The sequence below is a fragment of the Pseudophryne corroboree genome, chromosome 11 (genome assembly GCF_028390025.1).
Source record: "Pseudophryne corroboree isolate aPseCor3 chromosome 11, aPseCor3.hap2, whole genome shotgun sequence".
NCBI lineage: Eukaryota > Metazoa > Chordata > Amphibia > Anura > Myobatrachidae > Pseudophryne > Pseudophryne corroboree.
This window is the reverse complement of record NC_086454.1, coordinates 248,504,216-248,524,611: the sequence shown is the minus strand read 5'-3', so window position 1 is coordinate 248,524,611 and position 20,396 is coordinate 248,504,216. Positions and strand designations below refer to the sequence as shown.

At 47.0% G+C, this 20,396-nt stretch overlaps 1 protein-coding gene across 3 annotated transcripts in view; it reads right to left on the bottom strand.

Moving 5' to 3' along the window:
• The window catches only part of BRD7 (bromodomain containing 7), a 159,150-nt gene that overhangs the window by 31,231 nt on the left and 107,523 nt on the right, over positions 1-20,396 (bottom strand). For all 3 annotated transcript variants that reach the window (XM_063945340.1, XM_063945341.1, XM_063945342.1), the window contains exons 9-11: positions 20,157-20,229; positions 19,656-19,763; positions 18,895-19,030 (exon numbers count right to left, since the gene is read on the bottom strand). In XM_063945340.1, the coding sequence (XP_063801410.1) occupies positions 18,895-19,030; positions 19,656-19,763; positions 20,157-20,229 (317 nt within the window). The remainder of the gene's footprint in view (positions 1-18,894; positions 19,031-19,655; positions 19,764-20,156; positions 20,230-20,396) is intronic.

Below are 20,396 nucleotides of genomic sequence, written 5' to 3'. Positions count from 1 at the left end.
TTATAAGAGACAATATCGCCCACCCTGGGCATTAACCGCACGCCTTTAGATTGGCCAGTATACAATAAATATAGTGTCTCACAACAATTAATTCGCATCATATTGTTATTTTTGTGATATCTATATCCAAGTGCAAACTCATATTTGGGTCTGTTCATACTATGGGGCAGATGTATTAACCTGGAGAAGACATAAGGAAGTGATAAACCAGTGATATGTGCAAGGTGATACACGCACCAGCCAATCAGCTCCAATATGTAAATTAACAGTTAGGATCTGATTGGCTGGTGCCTTTATCACCTTGTACATATCACTGGTTTATCACTTCCTTATGCCTTCTCCAGGTTAATACATCTGCCCCATTATCCTTTATCACATCTGATGTGCATTCGTTAGCTAAACACCTTAGGGGTTGAGCGCAGTTCTATTGTGGTATATCCACTAAGCTTCTCCATTTGTCCAGCAGGTCCCACTGAAACACACGGGCATGAAACCTGCCAAACGGAATGGCTTTGTAAGCCGCAACCATCTTCCCTAGCACTCGAGTGCATTGATGAATCGACACTCTTGCCGGTTTCAGAATCTCCTTTACCATGCATTGGGTTTCCAGAGCTTTTTCCGCTGGAAGAAACTCTCTCTACAGTTCCGTGTCCAGGATCATGCCCAAGAAGGGCAGCCGAGTTGTTGGAATCAACTGAGACTTTGGCAAATTTAGAATCCAACCATGATGTTGCAGAACAGTCAGGGATAGTTCCACATTTCTTAGCAACTGGTCTTTTGATCTCGCCTTTATCAGGAGATCGTCCAAGTACGGGATAATTGTGACACCTTGCTTGCGTAGGAGTACCATCATTTCCGCCATCACTTTGGTGAAGACCCCCGGGGCCGTGGAAAGCCCAAACGGCAACGTCTGAAATTGGTAATGACAATCCTGCACCGCAAATCTCAGGAAAGCTTGATGTGGAGGATATATCGGGACGTGTAAGTAGGCATCTTTTATGTCGACTGACGCCATAAAATCTCCCCCTTCTAGACTGGAGATCACTGCTCGAAGAGATTCCATCTAGAACTTGAAAGTTTTTAAATACAGATGGAAGGATTTTAGGTTCAGGATCGGTCTGACCGAGCCGTCTGGCTTTGGCACGACATAGAATAAAACCCTTCTCCCCGTTGGGACGGGGGTACCGGGACAATGACACTCTGTTGACACAGCTTTTGTATAGTAGCACTCACTACTTCCCTTTCTGGGGGGGGGGGGGGGGGGGGGCACCTCCTGAAACTCCAGTTTGTACCCTTGGGACACTATGTCTAACACCCAAGAAAAGATGACTTACACGCTGTAGCGGTAGACACCAGGTCAGCGAGGCCATCACCAAACAAGACACTACCTTTATATGGGAGGGCTTCCATAGCTTTCTTGGAGTCGGCATCCGCATTCCATTGATGAATCCACAGCGCTCTCCTGGCCGAGACTGCCATGGCATTGGCCCTTGACCCCAAGAGGCCAATATCCCTCGCCGCATCCTTTAGGTAAGCTGCAGCGTCCCTGATCTAACCGAGAGTCAAAAGAATGTTATCCCTATCCAGGGTATCCATGTCAGATGCCAAATTATCAGCCCACTTAGCAATAGCACTACTCACCCATGCCGACGCCACGGCAGGTCTGAGGAGTGCACCCGTTAATGTCGTTTCCTGCTTACGATCCGCAGGGTCCTTGAGGGCAGCAGTGTCGGGAGACGGAAGCGCCACCTTCTTGGACAGCCGTGACAGAGCTTTGTCCACATTGGGAGATGACTCCCACTTTTCCCTGTCGTCAGAGGGGAAAGGATATGCCATAAAAATTCTCTTGGGAATCTGCCACCTTTTATCAGGAGATTCCCAAGCCTTTTCACAAAGAGCGTTCAGTTCATGAGAGGGGGGAAAACGTCACCTCAGGCTTCTTTCCCTTATACAAACAAACCCTCGTATCAGGAACAGCAGGTACTTCAGAAATATGTAAAACATCTTTAATAGCCACAATCATGTACTGAATACTCTTAACCACTTTTGGATTTAAACTGGCCTCACTATAGTCGACACTGGAGTCAAAGTCCGTGTCGGTATCCGTATCAGCTATCTGGGTAAATGAACGCTTTTGTGACCCTGAGGGGACCTGTACCTGGGACAAGGCGTCCTCCATGGATTTTCTCCACGTTTGTGTCTGAGAATCAGATTTATCCAGCCTTTTAGACAATAACGCCACATTTGCTTTCAATGTACTCAGCATATTTCACCCAATCAGCAGTCGGTGGTGCCGACAAGTCACTCCCAAATCCTTATCTGCGCCCCCAGTAACTTCCTCCGGGGAGGAGCACTCAGCCTCAGACACGTCGACACACCGTACCGACATGCACACACTCACACTGGCTATAGGGGACAGACCCACAGGGAAGCCTGTTCGAGAAACAGAGGGAGTTTACCAGCTCACACCCCAGCGCCCATATAATACCGAGAAAGAATATATGATGTCTGCACTGTTATAATAGCACCAAGTAACTGTGCCCCCCCCCCCCCCCCCCCCCCCCGTTTTGCTCCCTGTACTTGATCAGGAGAGTGGAGGTCCGGGCCAGCGTCTCTGCAAGTCTGAAGAGAGAAAATGGCGCTTGTAAGCTGTGAGGGCTAAGCCACGCCCCCTCCCGGCGCGCTGTAGTCCCGCTCAATTTTGAATATTTATACTGGCGGGGGCTTATATTTAGTGCCTAGGCACTTATAATATAACTTTTTTAGCCAGTCTAACCTTCAGTAACATACTGCCCAGGGCGCCCCCCCTGCGCCCTGCACCCTGCAAGTGCCGTTGGAAGCGTGTGTGGGAGCATGGCGCGCAGCGTGACCGCTGCGCTGTACCTCGTTACTGAAGTCTTCTGCCGTCACTGAAGTCTTCTGTTCTTCTATATACTCACCCGGCTTCTTTCTTCTGGCTGCTGTGAGGGGGCTGACGGCGCGGCTCCGGGAACAAGCAGCTAGGTGCACCAAGTGATCGAACCCTCTGGAGCTAATGGTGTCCAGTAGCCTAAGAAACAGAGCCTTTAACTCAGAAGAAGTAGGTCTGACTTCTATCCCCTCACTCCCATGAAGCAGGGAGCCTGTAGCCAGCAGGTATCCCTGAAAAAAAAAAAAAACCTAACAAAAGTCTTTTCAGAGAAACTCAGGAGAGCTCCCCTAGTGTGTGTAAAGTCTCTCTGGGCACAGAATCTAACTGAGGTCTGGAGGAGGGGCATAGAGGGAGGAGCCAGTTCACACCCATTCAAAGTCTTATAGTGTGCCCATGTCTCCCGCGGATCCAGTCTATGCCCCATGGTCCTTTTGGAGTCCCCAGTATACTCTAGGACGTAAGAGAGAAAGAAAAAAAAGAGAAGAAATCACTGTATCACTGCTGGTGTGCAAAAGCAGACTCCCGGGCTTCTCTGGTCTAATGGTATCGTGACCGCCTAGCATACCCATGCATCCGGGTCCGATTCCCGGGGAAGCAGAGCTTTGTCTGTCATACTCCAGCACATGCCAGAGTTTTGAGTATAAAATGATTCGAATAAAACAAAGATATAGTACAGGTTGAGTATCCCATATCCAAATATTCCGAAATACGGAATATTCCGAAATACGGACTTTTTTGAGTGAGAGTGAGATAGTGAAACCTTTGTTTTTTGATGGCTCAATGTACACAAACTTTGTTTAATACACAAAGTTATTAAAAATATTGTATTAAATGACCTTCAGGCTGTGTGTATAAGGTGTATATGAAACATAAATGAATTGTGTGAATGTACACACACTTTGTTTAATGCACAAATTTATAAAAAAATATTGTCTAAAATTACCTTCAGGCTGTGTGTAAAAGTTGTATATGAAACATAAATGCATTCTATGCTTAGATTTAGGTCCCATCACCATGATATCTCATCATGGTATGCAATTATTCCAAAATACTGAAAAATCCCATATCCAAAATACCTCTGGTCCCGAGCATTTTGGATAAGGGAGACTCAACCTGTATTTATAACTTACAATATACATATCATATTTGCATTATTCATACAGTATCATCTTTGTGTTACTGTAATCATTTTAAGTCAAAACTCACAATCAAATCATATACAGTATACTGTATGTCTGTAAATCAGTCTCTGATACTAGCCAGTTCCACCCCAGTTAGTCAATGACCTCACCGCACCTCACTGTCATTTACATTAAGTCAAACCGTATGCAGCTACGGCGGATGCCGACTTGCTATACTGTACTTAGCTTAATGTACTGTACAATACTTGTACTTACTAATCATGATGCGGTCCCTGGGCCCCTGTAGCTGCCAGTGTTTCCTCCTGACCAGGTCACTCCACCTCCTTTGGAGGAAGCAGACCGTCCAGGATCATCCATATTTAGCCTGAATTTAAAAGCGGGCATAGGTGTAAACCCGACACTTTTCCTGATTGCTGGCCACAGCTTTTTCCCTCCATCTAAGAAGGATCAGCAGCTCTGCCTTAGAATAGGGTCTCTGCCTCTGCGCCATTTGTACCATAGCGAGTATGCACAGTAGGACGTAGGAAGTTATTGGAACAGAGCATGTGCCGGCCATGCATTTACTAATAAGCATGAATGACCGTGTACAGTATCTACGACTTGCAGCGCTTGCAGTAATACAGATATTCCGTAAGTACCCCCCACCAACCAAAATAATGGCTCATACTGGCTTTGGTTTGGCAGGGGGGAGAGGGGCGGAAGAGCCCCAGACAGCACTTCAAGCAGCAAGAAGCTAACAGTCTTTATTATTTATTGGTGAGCGTACTGTGTACAGCATCTGTGTCCTAGGAGCAGACAGACCTTTTCTGTGGGTAATAAAATAATCCTTAAAATAACAGGATTTATGTTCTTACCTTGTTACAGTAAAACCTTTTCTTCGCATCCGTAGGGGGCACAGATACGCTGGGTATATAGCTTGAAGAAGAAAGGTCTGGGCAAAAAATGGTTACTGGATTTTCCCAGCAGCCACAGCCTCCCTCTTCACTTTACCCGGCCCCAGCCACCGGCCAGCTAGTTATGTTAGCAAGCCTGAGGCAGCAGCAAGTAAGGAAAGGGTCTTCAGGAAGAAACCCCACAAGCCAGGTGCATCAGGGTAAGATAAGAACATAAATACTATTTTCTTCTGCTGTCCACTAGGGGGCACACATATTGCTGGGATTTCCTAAAGCACTCCTCTTATGGGTGGCGGATGCCCCTGAGCTGTGCTGAGAACAGAGTCTAAAGAAGCAAAAAATAAAAAAATAAAAATAAAGTGTCAAACGTAGAATGACGAATAAAAATGTGAGGGGAGGACCATGTGGGCGCCTTGCAAAGCTGCTCAGCTGAAGCACCACATTGGGCCGCCCAAGAAGCACCCACTGATCGAGTGGAATGAGCAGGAGTAGGAAGAGCTATGGCAGGAGTAGGAAGAGCTGCAGCTGAGTAGGCGTGGCGAATGGTCAAGTGGAGCTATCAGATCAAAGTCGGTTTGTAAGCTGGACAGACTCACTTGTGAACCTCAAAGAACAAACAGTATGACTTGCGGACCTCTCTGGTCCTGTCAACATAAATATGGAGGGCCTGCACTATGTCAAGGGAGGACTCCTCTGGCAAACTATTTGCAACCTGAAAGACCACTATCTCCTGGTTAATATGAACCTGAGAGACTACCTTGGGTAAGTAACCCAAGCGAGTACGAAGAACCGCCCTATTGGTTTGAAAAATCAGAAAGGGAGTGTGCCAAGGCATGGTGCGCAAGTCGGACACCCTCCTGGCAGACGCCATTGCAAGTCAGAAAATATTTTTTTCATGCAAGCCAGAGAATGTCCACCGAATCAAGTGGCTCAAAGGGGACCGACTGAAGAACATAGGAAAGGTCCCAAGGGGCTATTGGAGGCACAAACAGTGGTTGGACATGCAGAACACCCTTTAAGAAAGTGCGAACATCCAGTAACAGAGCAGGCTGGCTTTGAAAAAGGACAGGGTGGAAACCTGAACCTTTAAGACTAGAGGCGAAGCCCCAAGTCTAAGCCTGCTTGTAAAAAAGGAAAAAAAAAAGAAGAGGGATTCTGAAAAACTGAGGATTAAAGCCTTAGCAACTCCACACATAGCACATCCGTCAAACTGTGATATGTCCTGGCCGAGGACGACTTTTGAGTCCGGAGCATAGTACAGATGACCCGTCTGGAGAATCCCTTCACTCTCAAGACAGATGTCTCAAGAGCCGCCCCGTCAAGGCGAGACAAGCCAGGTCCGGATGGATGCACGAGCCCCGAGACAGAAGATCCAGCTGCAGACGAGAACTAATTAAGAGGCCAAATCGGGAGCCACCAGGATTGTGCTGCCATCCAGCTTGAACTTGCTGAGGACCCGTGGGCTCAGTGATATCGGTAGAAAGACATAAATTAGCATAAACGTCCATGGCACTTATGGGGCATCCACTAAGAGAACTCCCAGACTTCTGATGCAAGAACAGTACGTCAGCAGTTAGTGATTGTGCCAAGACACCATCATGTCAATGTCTGGAGGTCCCCACTAGTCGGCCAGTAACTGGAAGACGTCTGAATGTAGAGCCCACTCGCCGGACTTCACGTTGTGATGGCTGAGGAAGTCCACTTCCCAATTTTGGACGCCGGGAATGAACACCGCTGACATAGCCAGAAGATAACGCTATGCCCCAGCGAAGGATACGTCTGGCTTTTGGACCAAGAAAAAATTGGCATAGAAACCTGTACACCTCTGAGTTTAGGGTACCGGAATGATGACCTTTACATTCAGAAGAACTCATTGCCCGAGAGCCTCTGCATTTTCCAAAACGTCAGTGTGTAACCCCGGGACACATCTCTGACCCATGCATCAGTCATGGTTCCTTCCCATACGGCGATCAAAAGAAAGAAGTCGGCCTCCCACACTGGGGTCCGCCAGGTGGAGGCCCGCTCTGTCACACGGACTGTTTTAGCCGGCTTGAGAGCAGGTTTTCTGATCACCCAAGGCTGCTTACCTCTTGGTCTTAGATCCCTTGTAGGAAGCACCCTGGTACCGTGAGGATGTCTGCCCTCTGGCCTTCCCTAAGGGACGAAAGGAATGAAAATTAGGCCTGCTCTGAGGAGGTGCTGCAGACGGGAGGTGAGGAGTAAACCTGAGTCAGGCAGTCAACTAAGTTGCAAGCACGCTCAGGGGCTGGGGAGGGGCTAACAGTCTGTGCACTCATACCCTCTAGGTGAAAAAAATGACAGGGACTGTGGTTGTGCGCTTCCGCAGCAGCACCCTGGTGGTTCAGTGAGTGGAGCTGGCCCGCCACTACATCTGCCCCGCTGGTGGTCTCCAAAATCGGCATTGCATAACTGCAAGGATCTCTCTTACCCGCCAGCGGCGAGAGCAGAAGGATCCTCGGTGCTGTCCTGCTGTGCGCCTGCGGCGGAAGTCGCCAGTCCACTCACTGGTGCTGCCATCCCAGCGCTAGTGTCGGAGCGCTGTGTGGGTTTTCCTGGAAGGGCGCCTGCACAGACCGCACATTTTATTTATTTTTTATTTTTAAAATAAAGGAAAAAGGAAAATAAACAGTAACAGTGGGATCAGTATGATTTGCCGACGATCGGGATGCCGGCCGTCAGTATACAGACAACAGCATCCCGATCGTCAGTATGCCGGCAGCAGGGCGAGTGCAAAGAGTCCCTTTGCGGGCTTGGTGGCTCGCTGCGCACCCCACAGGTTTTATTCTCACTCTGTGGGTGTTGTGGACACCCACGAGTGGGAATAGCCTGTTAGCCGGGATTCCAGCTGGCGGCATTGTCAGCGGTCAGGACCCCGGCATCTGCATCCCGACCACCGGGATCCCGACTGCCGGCAATTCAACTGCATACCGTAACAGTAACCAAGGGACCACTTAAAAGCAGCCCCCATTAAAACGGTGCCGGCCGGTGGCTTGGTATAGTGGAGAGGGAGGCTGTGGCTGTTGGGAAAAATTCAGTAATCATTTGGTGCCCAGACCTCTCCTCTCCAAACCATACCCAGCGTACCTGTGCCCCCTAGTGGACGGCAAGATAGATAGATAGATAGATAGATAGATAGATAGATAGATAGATAGATAGATAGATAGATAGATAGATAGTAGTGATGAGCGGATTCGGTTTTACTCGGTTTTACTCGGTTCTCAAAACCGAATCTTATTGGCTATCCAAAACACGTGACATCCGTGAGCCAATAAGATTCGGTTTTGAGATGATAGATAGATAGATAGATAGATAGATAGATAGATAGATAGATGCAGTCAGCTCCGTGCAAAAATAACTTTTTCTGTGCTGTAAATGTAAGTGATTGCAAGCTTCCCATCCATATACAGTACAGGCAGTTTGCTTGCATGCATGAAAAGATGCACACTCAGCTTTTCATGAAAGGCATTTTTATTGGGTCATGAATTAAAGTGATCATTTCAAACAGCGCCCTTGGAGCCCACCGTTTATTTGTAAGGGACGCTACAGCATCATTGCATCTGTGGCACATCATCATGTATGTGTGACCTGTATTACTGTACATAAAGAACTTTATTTGCAGTACACTGTAAAGCTTAAGAATAAGTGACTGGTCCGCTCATCAGGGCTTGCTATTGCATATACAGTAGTATTCTGTAGTGCCATATCCATCCGCTGCTATTGTTTTCAGCACTGTAGTTTTCATTAGTGAAGCAGTCGCCACCCAGTGGTGAAGCTGTGTATTGCATGTTGAGGTTCCTCTTGTGCCCTAGTACCCTTACCACATCAACCTGCGCTATATTTATGCCGCGACTAAGACGCATGTATGGCGAAACTACAGCAAGGATGGTCTTGGTTACATCTGTACATGCATAGGGTGGAATTCAAATGTTTGAAAAGTCGGTTGGGTGTCTGTTTTTTCCTGTCTATTAGATAGGAGAAAACTGACTCCCAACCGACTTTTCAAACATTTGAATCTCCCCCATAATGTCTAAAACATTCCAACATACCTTTAAACAGAACACAAAAAAATTAAAACCAAAGCGCTGCATGTTAAAATCAGGAAGAAACTTTGTATTTATCTTAGTTTTTTGGGGGGTTTTCAGATAGACATACAGCAAATTTGTAATGGTTGAAAAACAAATTCAACCCAATCATCAACAAATAACAGCAAGTGTCACAAATAGTGTTAACACTCTGCACTCACCGACTTGGTCAAATTCAATTTATTTTTTATCAATTACAGCATCAACCACATTAATCCCTCCCAAAATCAGAATTTTTGTCTTTTGTGATATAGACTTTTCCATAACTCTACCCACTGTTACCTGCAGAAACCCAACATTATTTTGAAATGTATCCAGTACGCCTTAGCATATGTATACATTGCGTGCTTTATCCAAAGTCTGTGGTTGCTATAAGAGCAGACATTTTCTTTGACTCCTTCAAGGCCAAGGCAATGAAATCCTCCAGAATCAGACTAATTTTCATAATATTTACACTGCATAGGCTTCCACGAGTTAAGGCACTCATACATTAATCGCAATTAAAAATAGTACTAATAAATAAATAAAATAAAAAAGTATTATTTGTAAAACCTTCATAGCAATGTTATACATTTAAAACAAAAAGATTAATTAACTAGTGGATAATTATAGGAAGGTTAAACCCAAAACATAAGTGGCACTTTATATAATGACGCAGACTATACAGCCATGGCCATGAGGAGGACAAAGGATTGATGGTAGCGCTCACCTTTCCTTCTCCAGACAAGGGCAGCAGAGAAGCCACTTCTCTCCAGGAAAAACATCAGGGATAGACTGATATTCTGCAAAAGGTACAGGGTTTTGGACTGCTGAGGACTGCCTATGCACTGTATTTACTGTTGCCAGGCTGATTTGAGGTCTTATTGCTGGCCAGGGCGACCCCCTGCGCCCTGCATCCAAGTAGTGCCGCTGGTGTGTGGGAGCGTTGGCACGCAGCGCGACCACTGCGCGGTACCTCTAACTGACGTCTTCTACTGTCTTTAGTGAAGTCTTCTGTACTTCAGTTACTCACCCGGCTTCTTTCTTCTGGCTCTGTGAGGGGGACGACGGCGCGGCTTCGGGAATGAGCAGCTAGGCTATACCAAGTGATCAGACCCTCTGGAGCTAATGGTATCCAGTAGCCTAAGAAGCAGAGCCTTTAACTCGCATAAGTAGGTCTGCTTCTCTCCCCTCAGTCCCACGAAGCAGGGAGCCTGTTGCCAGCAGTGCTCCCTGAAAATAAAAAACCTAAGTCTTTTTCAGAGAAACTCAGGAGAGCTCCCCTGTTAGTGTCCAGTCTCTCTGGGCACAGAATCTAACTGAGGTCTGGAGGAGGGGCATAGAGGGAGGAGCAAGTTCACACCCATTTAAAGTCTTAAAGTGCCCATGTCTCCTGCGGATCCCGTCTATACCCCATGGTCCTTTTGGAGTACCCAGCATCCTCTAGGACGAAGGAGAAAAGTCATTTTCTCTGACAAATCCCCTTTCAGATTGTTTGAGGCATCTGGAAAAAGAAGGAAAGGTGAGCGCTACCATCAGTCCTGTGTCATGCCAACAGTAAAGCATCCCTAGACCAATAATGTGTGGGGTTGCTTCTCAGCCAAGGGAATGGGCATACTCGCAATTTTGCCTAAGAACACAGCCATGAATAAAGAATGGTATTAAAACATCCTCCAAGAGCAGCTTCTCCCAACCATCCAAGAACAGTCTGGTGATGAACAATGCCTTTTCCAGCATGATGGAGCACCTTGCCATAAGGCAAAAGTGATAACTAAGTGGCTCGGGGAACAAAACATAGAAAGTTTGGGTCCATGACCAGAAAACTCCCCAGACCTTAATCCCACTGAGAACTTGTGGTCAATCCTCAAAAGGCAGGTGGACAAACAAAAACCCATAAATTCTGACAAACTCCAAGCATTGATTAAGCAAGAATGGGCAGCCATCAGTCAGTATGTGGCCCAGAAGTTGATGACAGCATGCCAGGGTAACTTACAGAGGTCTTTAAAAAGAAGGGTCAGCAATGCAAATATGGACTCTTTGCATAAACTTAATGTAATTGTCAATAAAAGCCTTTGACACTTATGAAAGGCTTGTAATTTAACTTCTGTATACCATAGCAACATCTGACAAAAAGGTCTAAAAACCAATACTCGTGTCATTCTCAAAATTTTTGGCCACGGCTGTATATTATGACACAATCATTAATACAAATGTATTAAGCCTAAAAAAGTGATAAAGTGGAAATGGCTAAAGAGTGATAAATGACCAGCCAATTAGCTTCTTAACGGTCATTTTTTCAAACACAGCCTGTTACATGGCAGTTAGGAAGCGGATTGGCTGCTCATTTATCACTCTTTATCCGTCTCCACTATATTTTAAGGCTTAATACATTTGGGCCTAAGGGGTCTATTTACTAAGCATTGAACGGAGACAAAGTGGACGGAGATAAAGTACCAGCCAATCAGCTCCTAACTACCATGTAACAGGCTGGGTTTGAAAAAAACAAGAATTTACTCACCGGTAATTCTATTTCTCGTAGTCCGTAGTGGATGCTGGGAACTCCGTAAGGACCATGGGGAATAGATGGGCTCCGCAGGAGACTGGGCACTCTAAAGAAAAGATTAGGTACTATCTGGTGTGCACTGGCTCCTCCCTCTATGCCCCTCCTCCAGACCTCAGTTAGGGAAACTGTGCCCGGAAGAGCTGACACAATAAGGAAAGGATTTGGAATCCCGGGTAAGACTCATACCAGCCACACCAATCACACCATATAACTCGTGATACTATACCCAGTTAACAGTATGAATAACAACTGAGCCTCACTAACAGATGGCTCATAACAATTACCCTTTAGTTAGGCAATAACTATATACAAGTATTGCAGACAATCCGCACTTGGGATAGGCGCCCAGCATCCACTACGGACTACGAGAAATAGAATTACCGGTGAGTAAATTCTTATTTTCTCTGACGTCCTAGTGGATGCTGGGAACTCCGTAAGGACCATGGGGATTATACCAAAGCTCCCAAACGGGCAGTAGAGTGCGGATGACTCTGCAGCACCGAATGAGCAAACTCAAGGTCCTCCTCAGCCAGGGTATCAAACTTGTAGAATTTTGCAAACGTGTTTGATCCCGACCAGGTAGCAGCTCGGCAAAGTTGTAAAGCCGAGACCCCTCGGGCAGCCGCCCAAGAAGAGCCCACCTTCCTCGTGGAATGGGCTTTGACTGATTTAGGATGCGGCAGTCCAGCCACAGAATGTGCAAGTTGAATCGTGGAGCAGATCCAGCGAGCAATAGTCTGCTTAGAAGCAGGAGCACCCAGCTTGTTGGGTGCATGCAGGATAAACAGCGAGTCAGTCTTTCTGACTCTAGCCGTCCTGGAAAATAAGATTTTACTCACCGGTAAATCTATTTCTCGTAGTCCGTAGTGGATGCTGGGAACTCCGTAAGGACCATGGAGAATAGCGGCTCCGCAGGAGACTGGGCACAACTAAAAGAAAGCTTTTAGACTACCTGGTGTGCACTGGCTCCTCCCACTATGACCCTCCTCCAAGCCTCAGTTAGGATACTGTGCCCGGAAGAGCTGACACAATAAGGAAGGATTTTGAATCCCGGGTAAGACTCATACCAGCCACACCAATCACACCGTATAACTCGTGATACTATACCCAGTTAACAGTATGAAATATAACTGAGCCTCTCAACAGATGGCTCAACAATAACCCTTAGTTAGGCAATAACTACATACAAGTATTGCAGACAATCCGCACTTGGGATGGGCGCCCAGCATCCACTACGGACTACGAGAAATAGATTTACCGGTGAGTAAAATCTTATTTTCTCTGACGTCCTAGTGGATGCTGGGAACTCCGTAAGGACCATGGGGATTATACCAAAGTTCCCAAACGGGCGGGAGAGTGCGGATGACTCTGCAGCACCGAATGAGAGAACTCAAGGTCCTCCTCAGCCAGGGTATCAAATTTGTAGAATTTGGCAAACGTGTTTGCCCCTGACCAAGTTGCAGCTCGGCAAAGTTGTAAAGCCGAGACCCCTTGGGCAGCCGCCCAAGATGAGCCCACTTTCCTCGTGGAATGTGCTTTTACTGATTTAGGATGCAGCAATCCAGCCGTAGAATGCTCCAGCTGAATTGTGCTACAAATTCAGCGAGCAATAGTCTGCTTAGAAGCAGGAGCACCTATTTTGTTGGGTGCCTACAGGATAAAAAGCGAGTCAATTTTCCTGACTCCAGCCGTCCTGGAAATATAAATTTTTAAGGCCGGACTACGTCCAGTAACTTGGAATCTTCCAAGTCCCTAGTAGCCGCAGGCACTACAATAGGTTGGTTCAAGTGAAAAGCTGATACCACCTTAGGGAGAAACTGGGGACGAGTCCTCAATTGTGCCCTATCCATATGGAAAATCAGATAAGGGCTTTTACATGACAAAGCCGCCAATTCTGACACACGCCTGGCCGAAGCCAAGGCCAATAACATGACCACTTTCCACGTGAGATATTTAAAATCCACAGTTTTAAGTGGCTCAAACCAATGTGATTTTAGAAAACTCAAACCCACGTTGAGATCCCAAGGTGCCACAGGAGGCACAAAAGGGGGCTGAATATGTAGCACTCCCTTTACAAATGTCTGAACTCCAGGCAGTGAAGCCAGTTCTTTCTGGAAGAAAATCGACAGAGCCGAAATCTGGACCTTAATGGAACCCAAGTTTAGGCCCATAGTCACTCCTGACTGTAGGAAGTGCAGAAAACGACCCAGCTGAAATTCCTCTGTTGGGGCCTTCCTGGCCTCACACCACGCAACATATTTTCGCCAAATACGGTGATAATGGTTTGCGGTTACTTCTTTCCTGGCTTTTATCAGCGTAGGAATGACTTCCTCCGGAATGCCCTTTTCCTTTAGGATCCGGAATTCAACCGCCATGCCGTCAAACGCAGCCACGGTAAGTCTTGGAACAGACAGGGCCCCTGCTGTAGCATATCCTGTCTGAGCGGTAGAGGCCATGGGTCCTCTGATATCATTTCTTGAAGTTCTGGGTACCAAGCTCTTCTTGGCCCATCCGGAACCACGAGTATCGTTCTTACTCCTCGTCTTCTTATTATTCTCAGTACCTTTGGTATAAGAGGCAGAGGAGGGAATACATAAACCGACTGGTACACCCACAGTGTCACTAGAGCGTCCACCGCTATCGCCTGAGGGTCCCTTGACCTGGCCAAATATCTAGTTTTTTGTTTAGGTGGGACGCCATCATGTCCACCTGTGGCCTTTCCAAACAGTTTACCAACAGATGGAAGACTTCTGGATGAAGTCCCCACTCTCCCGGGTGTAGGTCGTGTCTGCTGAGGAAGTCTGCTTCCCAGTTGACCACTCCCGAAATGAACACTGCTGACAGTGCTAAGACGTGATTTTCCGCCCATCGGAGAATCCTTGTGGCTTCTGCCATCGCCATCCTGTTTCTTGTGCCGCCCTGTCGGTTTACATGGGCGACTGCCGTGATGTTGTCTGATTGGATCAGTACCGGCTGGTTTTGAAGCAGAGGCCTTGCCAGACTTAGGGCATTGTAAATGGCCCTCAGTTCCAGAATATTTATGTGTAGGGACGACTCCTGACTTGACCAAAGTCCTTGGAAATTTCTTCCCTGTGTGACTGCCCCCCAGCCTCGAAGGCTGGCATCCGTGGTTACCAGGACCCAGTCCTGTATGCCGAATCTGCGGCCCTCTTGAAGATGAGCACTCTGCAGCCACCACAGTAGAGATAACCCTGTCTCCAAGGACCAGGGTATCAGCCGATGCATCTGAAGATGCGATCCCGACCACTTGTCCAAGAGGTCCCACTGAAAGGTTCTTGCATGGAACCTGCCGAATGGAATTCTGCTTCGTAAGAAGCTATCATTTTTCCCAGGACTCGTGTGTAGTGATGCACCGATACCTGTTTTGGTTTCAGGAGGTCTCTGACTAGAGATGACAGCTCCTTGGCTTTCTCCTGCGGGAGAAATACTTTTTTCTGTTCTGTGTCCAGAACCATCCCCAGGAACAGTAGGCGTGTGGTAGGAACCAGCTGTGACTTTGGAATGTATAGAATCCATCCGTGCTGTTGTAGCACTTCCCGAGATAGTGCTACTCCGACCAACAACTGCTCCTTGGACCTCGCCTTTATAAGGAGATCGTCCAAGTACGGGATAATTAAAACTCCCTTTTTTCGAAGGAGTATTATCCTTTCTGCCATTACCTTGGTAAAGACCCTCGGTGCCGTGGACAGTCCAAACGGCAGTTTGGAATTGGTAATGGCAATCCTGTACCACAAATCTGAGGTACTCCTGGTGAGGATGGTAAATGGGGACATGTAGGTAAGCATCCTTGATGTCCAGGGATACCATGTAATCCCCCTCCTCCAGGCTTGCAATAACCGCCCTGAGCGATTCCATCTTGAACTTGAATTTTTTTATGTATGTGTTCAAGGATTTCAAATTTAACATGGGTCTCACCGAACCGTCCGGTTTCGGTACCACAAACAGTGTGGAATAGTAACCCCGTCCTTATTGAAGTAGGGGCACCTTGACTACCACCTGCTGGGAATACAGCTTGTGAATTGCCTCTAGCACAGCCTCCCTGCCTGAGGGAGTTGTCGGCAAGGCAGATTTGAGGAAACGGCGGGGGGGGGGGAGACGCCTCGAATTCCAGCTTGTACCCCTGAGATACTACTTGAAGGATCCAGGGATCCACCTGTGAGCGAGCCCACTGATCGCTGAAATTTTTGAGGCGGCCCCCCACCGTAACTGGCTACGCCTGTGGAGCCCCCGCGTCATGCGGTGGACTCAGAGGAAGCAGGGGAAGAATTTTGATTCTGGGAACTGGCTGACTGGTGCAGCTTTTTCCCTCTTCCCTCGTCTCTGTGCAGAAAGGAAGCGCCTTTGACCCGCTTGCTTTTCTGAAGCCGAAAGGACTGTACTTGATAATACAGTGCTTTCTTAGGCTGTGAGGAAACCTGAGGTAAAAAATTTTCTTCCTAGCTGTTGCTGTGGATACGAGGTCCCAGAGACCATCCCCAAACAATTCCTCACCCTTATAAGGCTCTATGTGCCTTTTAAAGTCAGCATCACCTGTCCAGTGTCGGGTCTCTAATACCCTCCTGACAGAATGGACATTGCATTAATTCTGGATGCCAGCCGGCAAAATATCCCTCTGTGCATCCCTCATATATAAGACGACGTCTTTAATATGCTCTTATGTTCGCAAAATAGTATCCCTGTTTGACAGGGTCACAGACCACGCTGCAGCAGCACTATCTGCAGGTCTCAGTCTAGTACCTGAGTGTGTAAATACAGACTTCAGGATAGCCTCCTGCTTTTTATCAGCAGGTACCTTCAAAGTGGCCGTATCCTAAGACGGCAGTGCCACCTTTTTTGACAAACGTGTGAGCGCCTTATCCACCCTAGGGGATATCTCCCAGCGTAACTTATCCTCTGGCGGGAAAGGGTACGCCATCAGTAACTTTTTAGAAATTACCAGTTTCTTATCGGGGGAACCCACGCTTTTTCACACTTCATTCACTCATTTGATGGGGGAACAAAACACTGCCTGCTTTTTCTCCCCACACATAAAACCCTTTTTTAGTGGTACTTGGGTTAATGTCAGAAATGTGTAACACATTTTTTTATTGCCGGGATCATGTAACGGATGTTCCTAGTGGATTGTGTATATGTCTCAACCTCGTTGACACTGGAGTCAGACTCCGTGTCGACATCTGAGGGAGCGGGCGTTTTTTGAGCCCCTGATGGCCTTTGAGACGCCTGGGCAGGCGCGGCTGAGAAGCCGGCTGTCCCACAGCTGTTACGTCATCCAGCCTTTTATGTAAGGAGTTGACACTGTCGGTTTATACCTTCCACCTATCCATCCACTCTGGTGTCGGCCCCACAGGGGGCGACATCACATTTATCGGTATCTGCTCTGCCACCACATAAGCCTCCTCATCAAACGTGTCGACACAGCCGTACCGACACACCGCACACACACAGGGAATGCTCTGACTGAGGACAGGACCCCACACAGCCCTTTGGGGAGACAGAGAGAGAGTATGCCAGCACACACCAGAGCGCTATATCATTTAGGGATTAACACTATATTGAGTGAATTTTTCCCAATAGCTGCTTGTATATACAATATTGCGCCTAAATTTAGTGCCCCCCCTCTCTTTTTAACCCTTTGAGCCTGCAAACTACAGGGGAGAGCCTGGGGAGCTGTCTTCCAGCTGCACTGTGAAGAGAAAATGGCGCCAGTGTGCTGAGGGAGATAGCTCCGCCCCTTTTTCGCAGACTTTTCTCCCGCTTTTTTATGGATTCTGGCAGGGGTATTTATCACATATATAGCCTCTGGGGCTATATATTGTGATATATTTGCCAGCCAAGGTGTTTTTATTGCTGCTCAGGGCGCCCCCCTCCCCCCAGCGCCCTCAGTGCCCGGAGTGTGAAGTGTGTATGAGGAGCAATGGCGCACAGCTGCAGTGCTGTGCGCTACCTTGGTGAAGACTGATGTCTTCTGCCGCCGATTTTCCGGACCTCTTCTTGCTTCTGGCTCTGTAAGGGGGACGGCGGCGCGGCTCCGGGAACGAACACCAAGGCCAGTTCCATGCGGTCGATCCCTCTGGAGCTAATGGTGTCCAGTAGCCTAAGAAGCCCAAGCTAGCTGCAAGCAGGTAGGTTCGCTTCTTCTCCCCTTAGTCCCTCGATGCAGTGAGCCTGTTGCCAGCAGGTCTCACTGTAAAATAAAAAAACTAAAAAACTTTCTTTCTATGAGCTCAGGAGAGCCCCTAGTGTGCATCCAGCTCGGCCGGGCACAGAAATCTAACTGAGGCTTGGAGGAGGGTCATAGTGGGAGGAGCCAGTGCACACCAGGTAGTCTAAAAGCTTTCTTTTAGTTGTGCCCAGTCTCCTGCGGAGCCGCTATTCTCCATGGTCCTTACGGAGTTCCCAGCATCCACTAGGACGTCAGAGAAACATAGATTTTCAGGGCCCGGACTACGTCCAGCAACTTGGAGGCCTCCAAGTCCCGAGTAGCCGCAGGCACCACAATAGGTTGGTTCAAATGAAACGCTGATACCACCTTAGGGAGGAATTGGGGACGCGTCCTCAATTCTGCTCTGTCCATATGGAAAATCAGATAGGGGCTTTTACAGGACAAAGCCGCCAATTCTGACACCCGCCTAGCCGAAGCAAAGGCCAAAAGCATGACCACTTTCCACGTGAGATATTTTAATTCCACGGTCTGAAGTGGCTCAAACCAATGTGATTTTAGGAAATCCAACACGGAGTCTTCAGCCGCCGATTTTGTCCTCGGAATCTTCCGTCTTCTGGCTCTGCAAGGGGGACGGCGGCGCGGCTCCGGTACCGGACGACCGAGGCTGGGCCTGTGTTCGATCCCTCTGGAGCTAATGGTGTCCAGTAGCCTAGAAGCCCAAGCTAGCTGCAAGCAGGTAGGTTCGCTTCTCTCCCCTAAGTCCCTCGTAGCACTGAGTCTGTTGCCAGCAGATCTCACTGAAAATAAAAAACCTAATAAAATACTTTCAGCTCGAGCCGGGCACAGATTCTAACTGAGGTCTGGAGGAGGGGCATAGAGGGAGGAGCCAGTGCACACCAGATAGTACCTAATCTTTTCTTTAGAGTGCCCAGTCTCCTGCTGAGCCCGTCTATTCCCCATGGTCCTTATGGAGTTCCCAGCATCCACTAGGACGTCAGAGAAATGACAGTTAGGAGCTGGTTGGCTGGTACTTTAGCTCCAGGCACTTTATCTCCAACTAAGGCTTAGTAAATAGACCAATAAGATCTGAAGATATCCAAGAAAAACATTTTGTTGTACCTGAACGTTCCCTGAAGACTGGGGTCCTCTCCATATGTGGTGTATATGAGGTCAGAGTCATCCTTGCTGATGTTCGCAAATGTAGAGTCATATGAAGGAGCGTAGGTGGTGAATGGCCCATAGTTCAAGTATAAAACTAAGGATGAATCACATATAATGCCATATTATGTCTTTTACTGCATTTCCAACACTGAACAGATAATTATTTCTGTAAAACCCTTCAGAAGTTATTGAGAATTGGACCACAATATTCCGTCTATAGGAAGGAACGCTGTGGTTTATCATTTCCTGTAACTACAGCAGAGGCAGCTGAGCACTGACCTCCCGCAAAATGCCAAACACAGGTTAGAAGAATGTTTGCTTGGGAGAAATACAGTAGTTATGGCACTCACTTTGCTGAACCTGTAAACACAATAATGTTGTATACTCTACATGCAAGCCAAATTCTTTAACACGACCAACCAATCTCTTGTTATACACACAATCTGTGCTTGTCGAGTGTGGAGTCCTATGGCAGTGGATCAGCCATCCCTTGCAGACTTATCCCTCTGTCTATTCCTCCGTTTTCATCTTCTACTTTCACTTTCTCCTTATCTTCTTTCTGCATCTCTATTTTAGTTGCTTGTTGGTTGAACTATCCTAATATATGGTTTGGTTATCTTATATTGTATGACCTGGCTGTATGGATAACCTGTACCGAAGATTTTTACATTTTTCACATATAGTACAGATTAATTTATATATATAAAAATCTCCATTACCTGGAGTGACTTTGTTGCGCTTATCTTCTTTGAAACCTTGCAACGAATTAACTCCTGACTGCAGGCGGCCAGCTGTGGACCCAAGTATAGTGGTGCCATGTCCAGGATCTAAAGACAGAACAAGTAGTAAATATAATTTTTTTTTTGAATCAGTCATTTTATATTCCCACTGCAAATATATATATTTTTTTGTTGGGGGGGGGTTTAATATGAATTTGAATGATAAAGGCTTGTCTGCGGTCAGATCATGAACGGGGAGAATGGACGCTAACACATCCCCTAAGTAGGATCATCCTCTAGGAGGACACAATTATGAGAAGGATTCAAACATTTGCCTTTTACAACAACTGGCAAGCCTGAAGGGAGAACATATAACAAAGCTTGACCCAAACAAAATTATCCCCAAATAGGTCACCATTCACAAAAACTTGATTCTTTTGACAAATTTCTTCCAGCACAACATCAGATACACACCGAAATGTTCCCTAAGCAGCTACTTACCTAGTGCGGTGTCAACAGGATTGAGCATTGCAAGGGTTGTAGTCCCATCAGGCTTCCTTCTCTCAAACTCCAACTGTAATAAATGTAACAGGTCATATGCGGATGTCTATGCTTTTAATTAGAATTGCTATAGATTTCTTAATATTTAAGAAAGTTACCTGCATTTATACTTCCCAGCCCTTAAAATGATCAGAATTTTGTTTAAACATACAAAGTTCACAATATACAACAAAATGACTA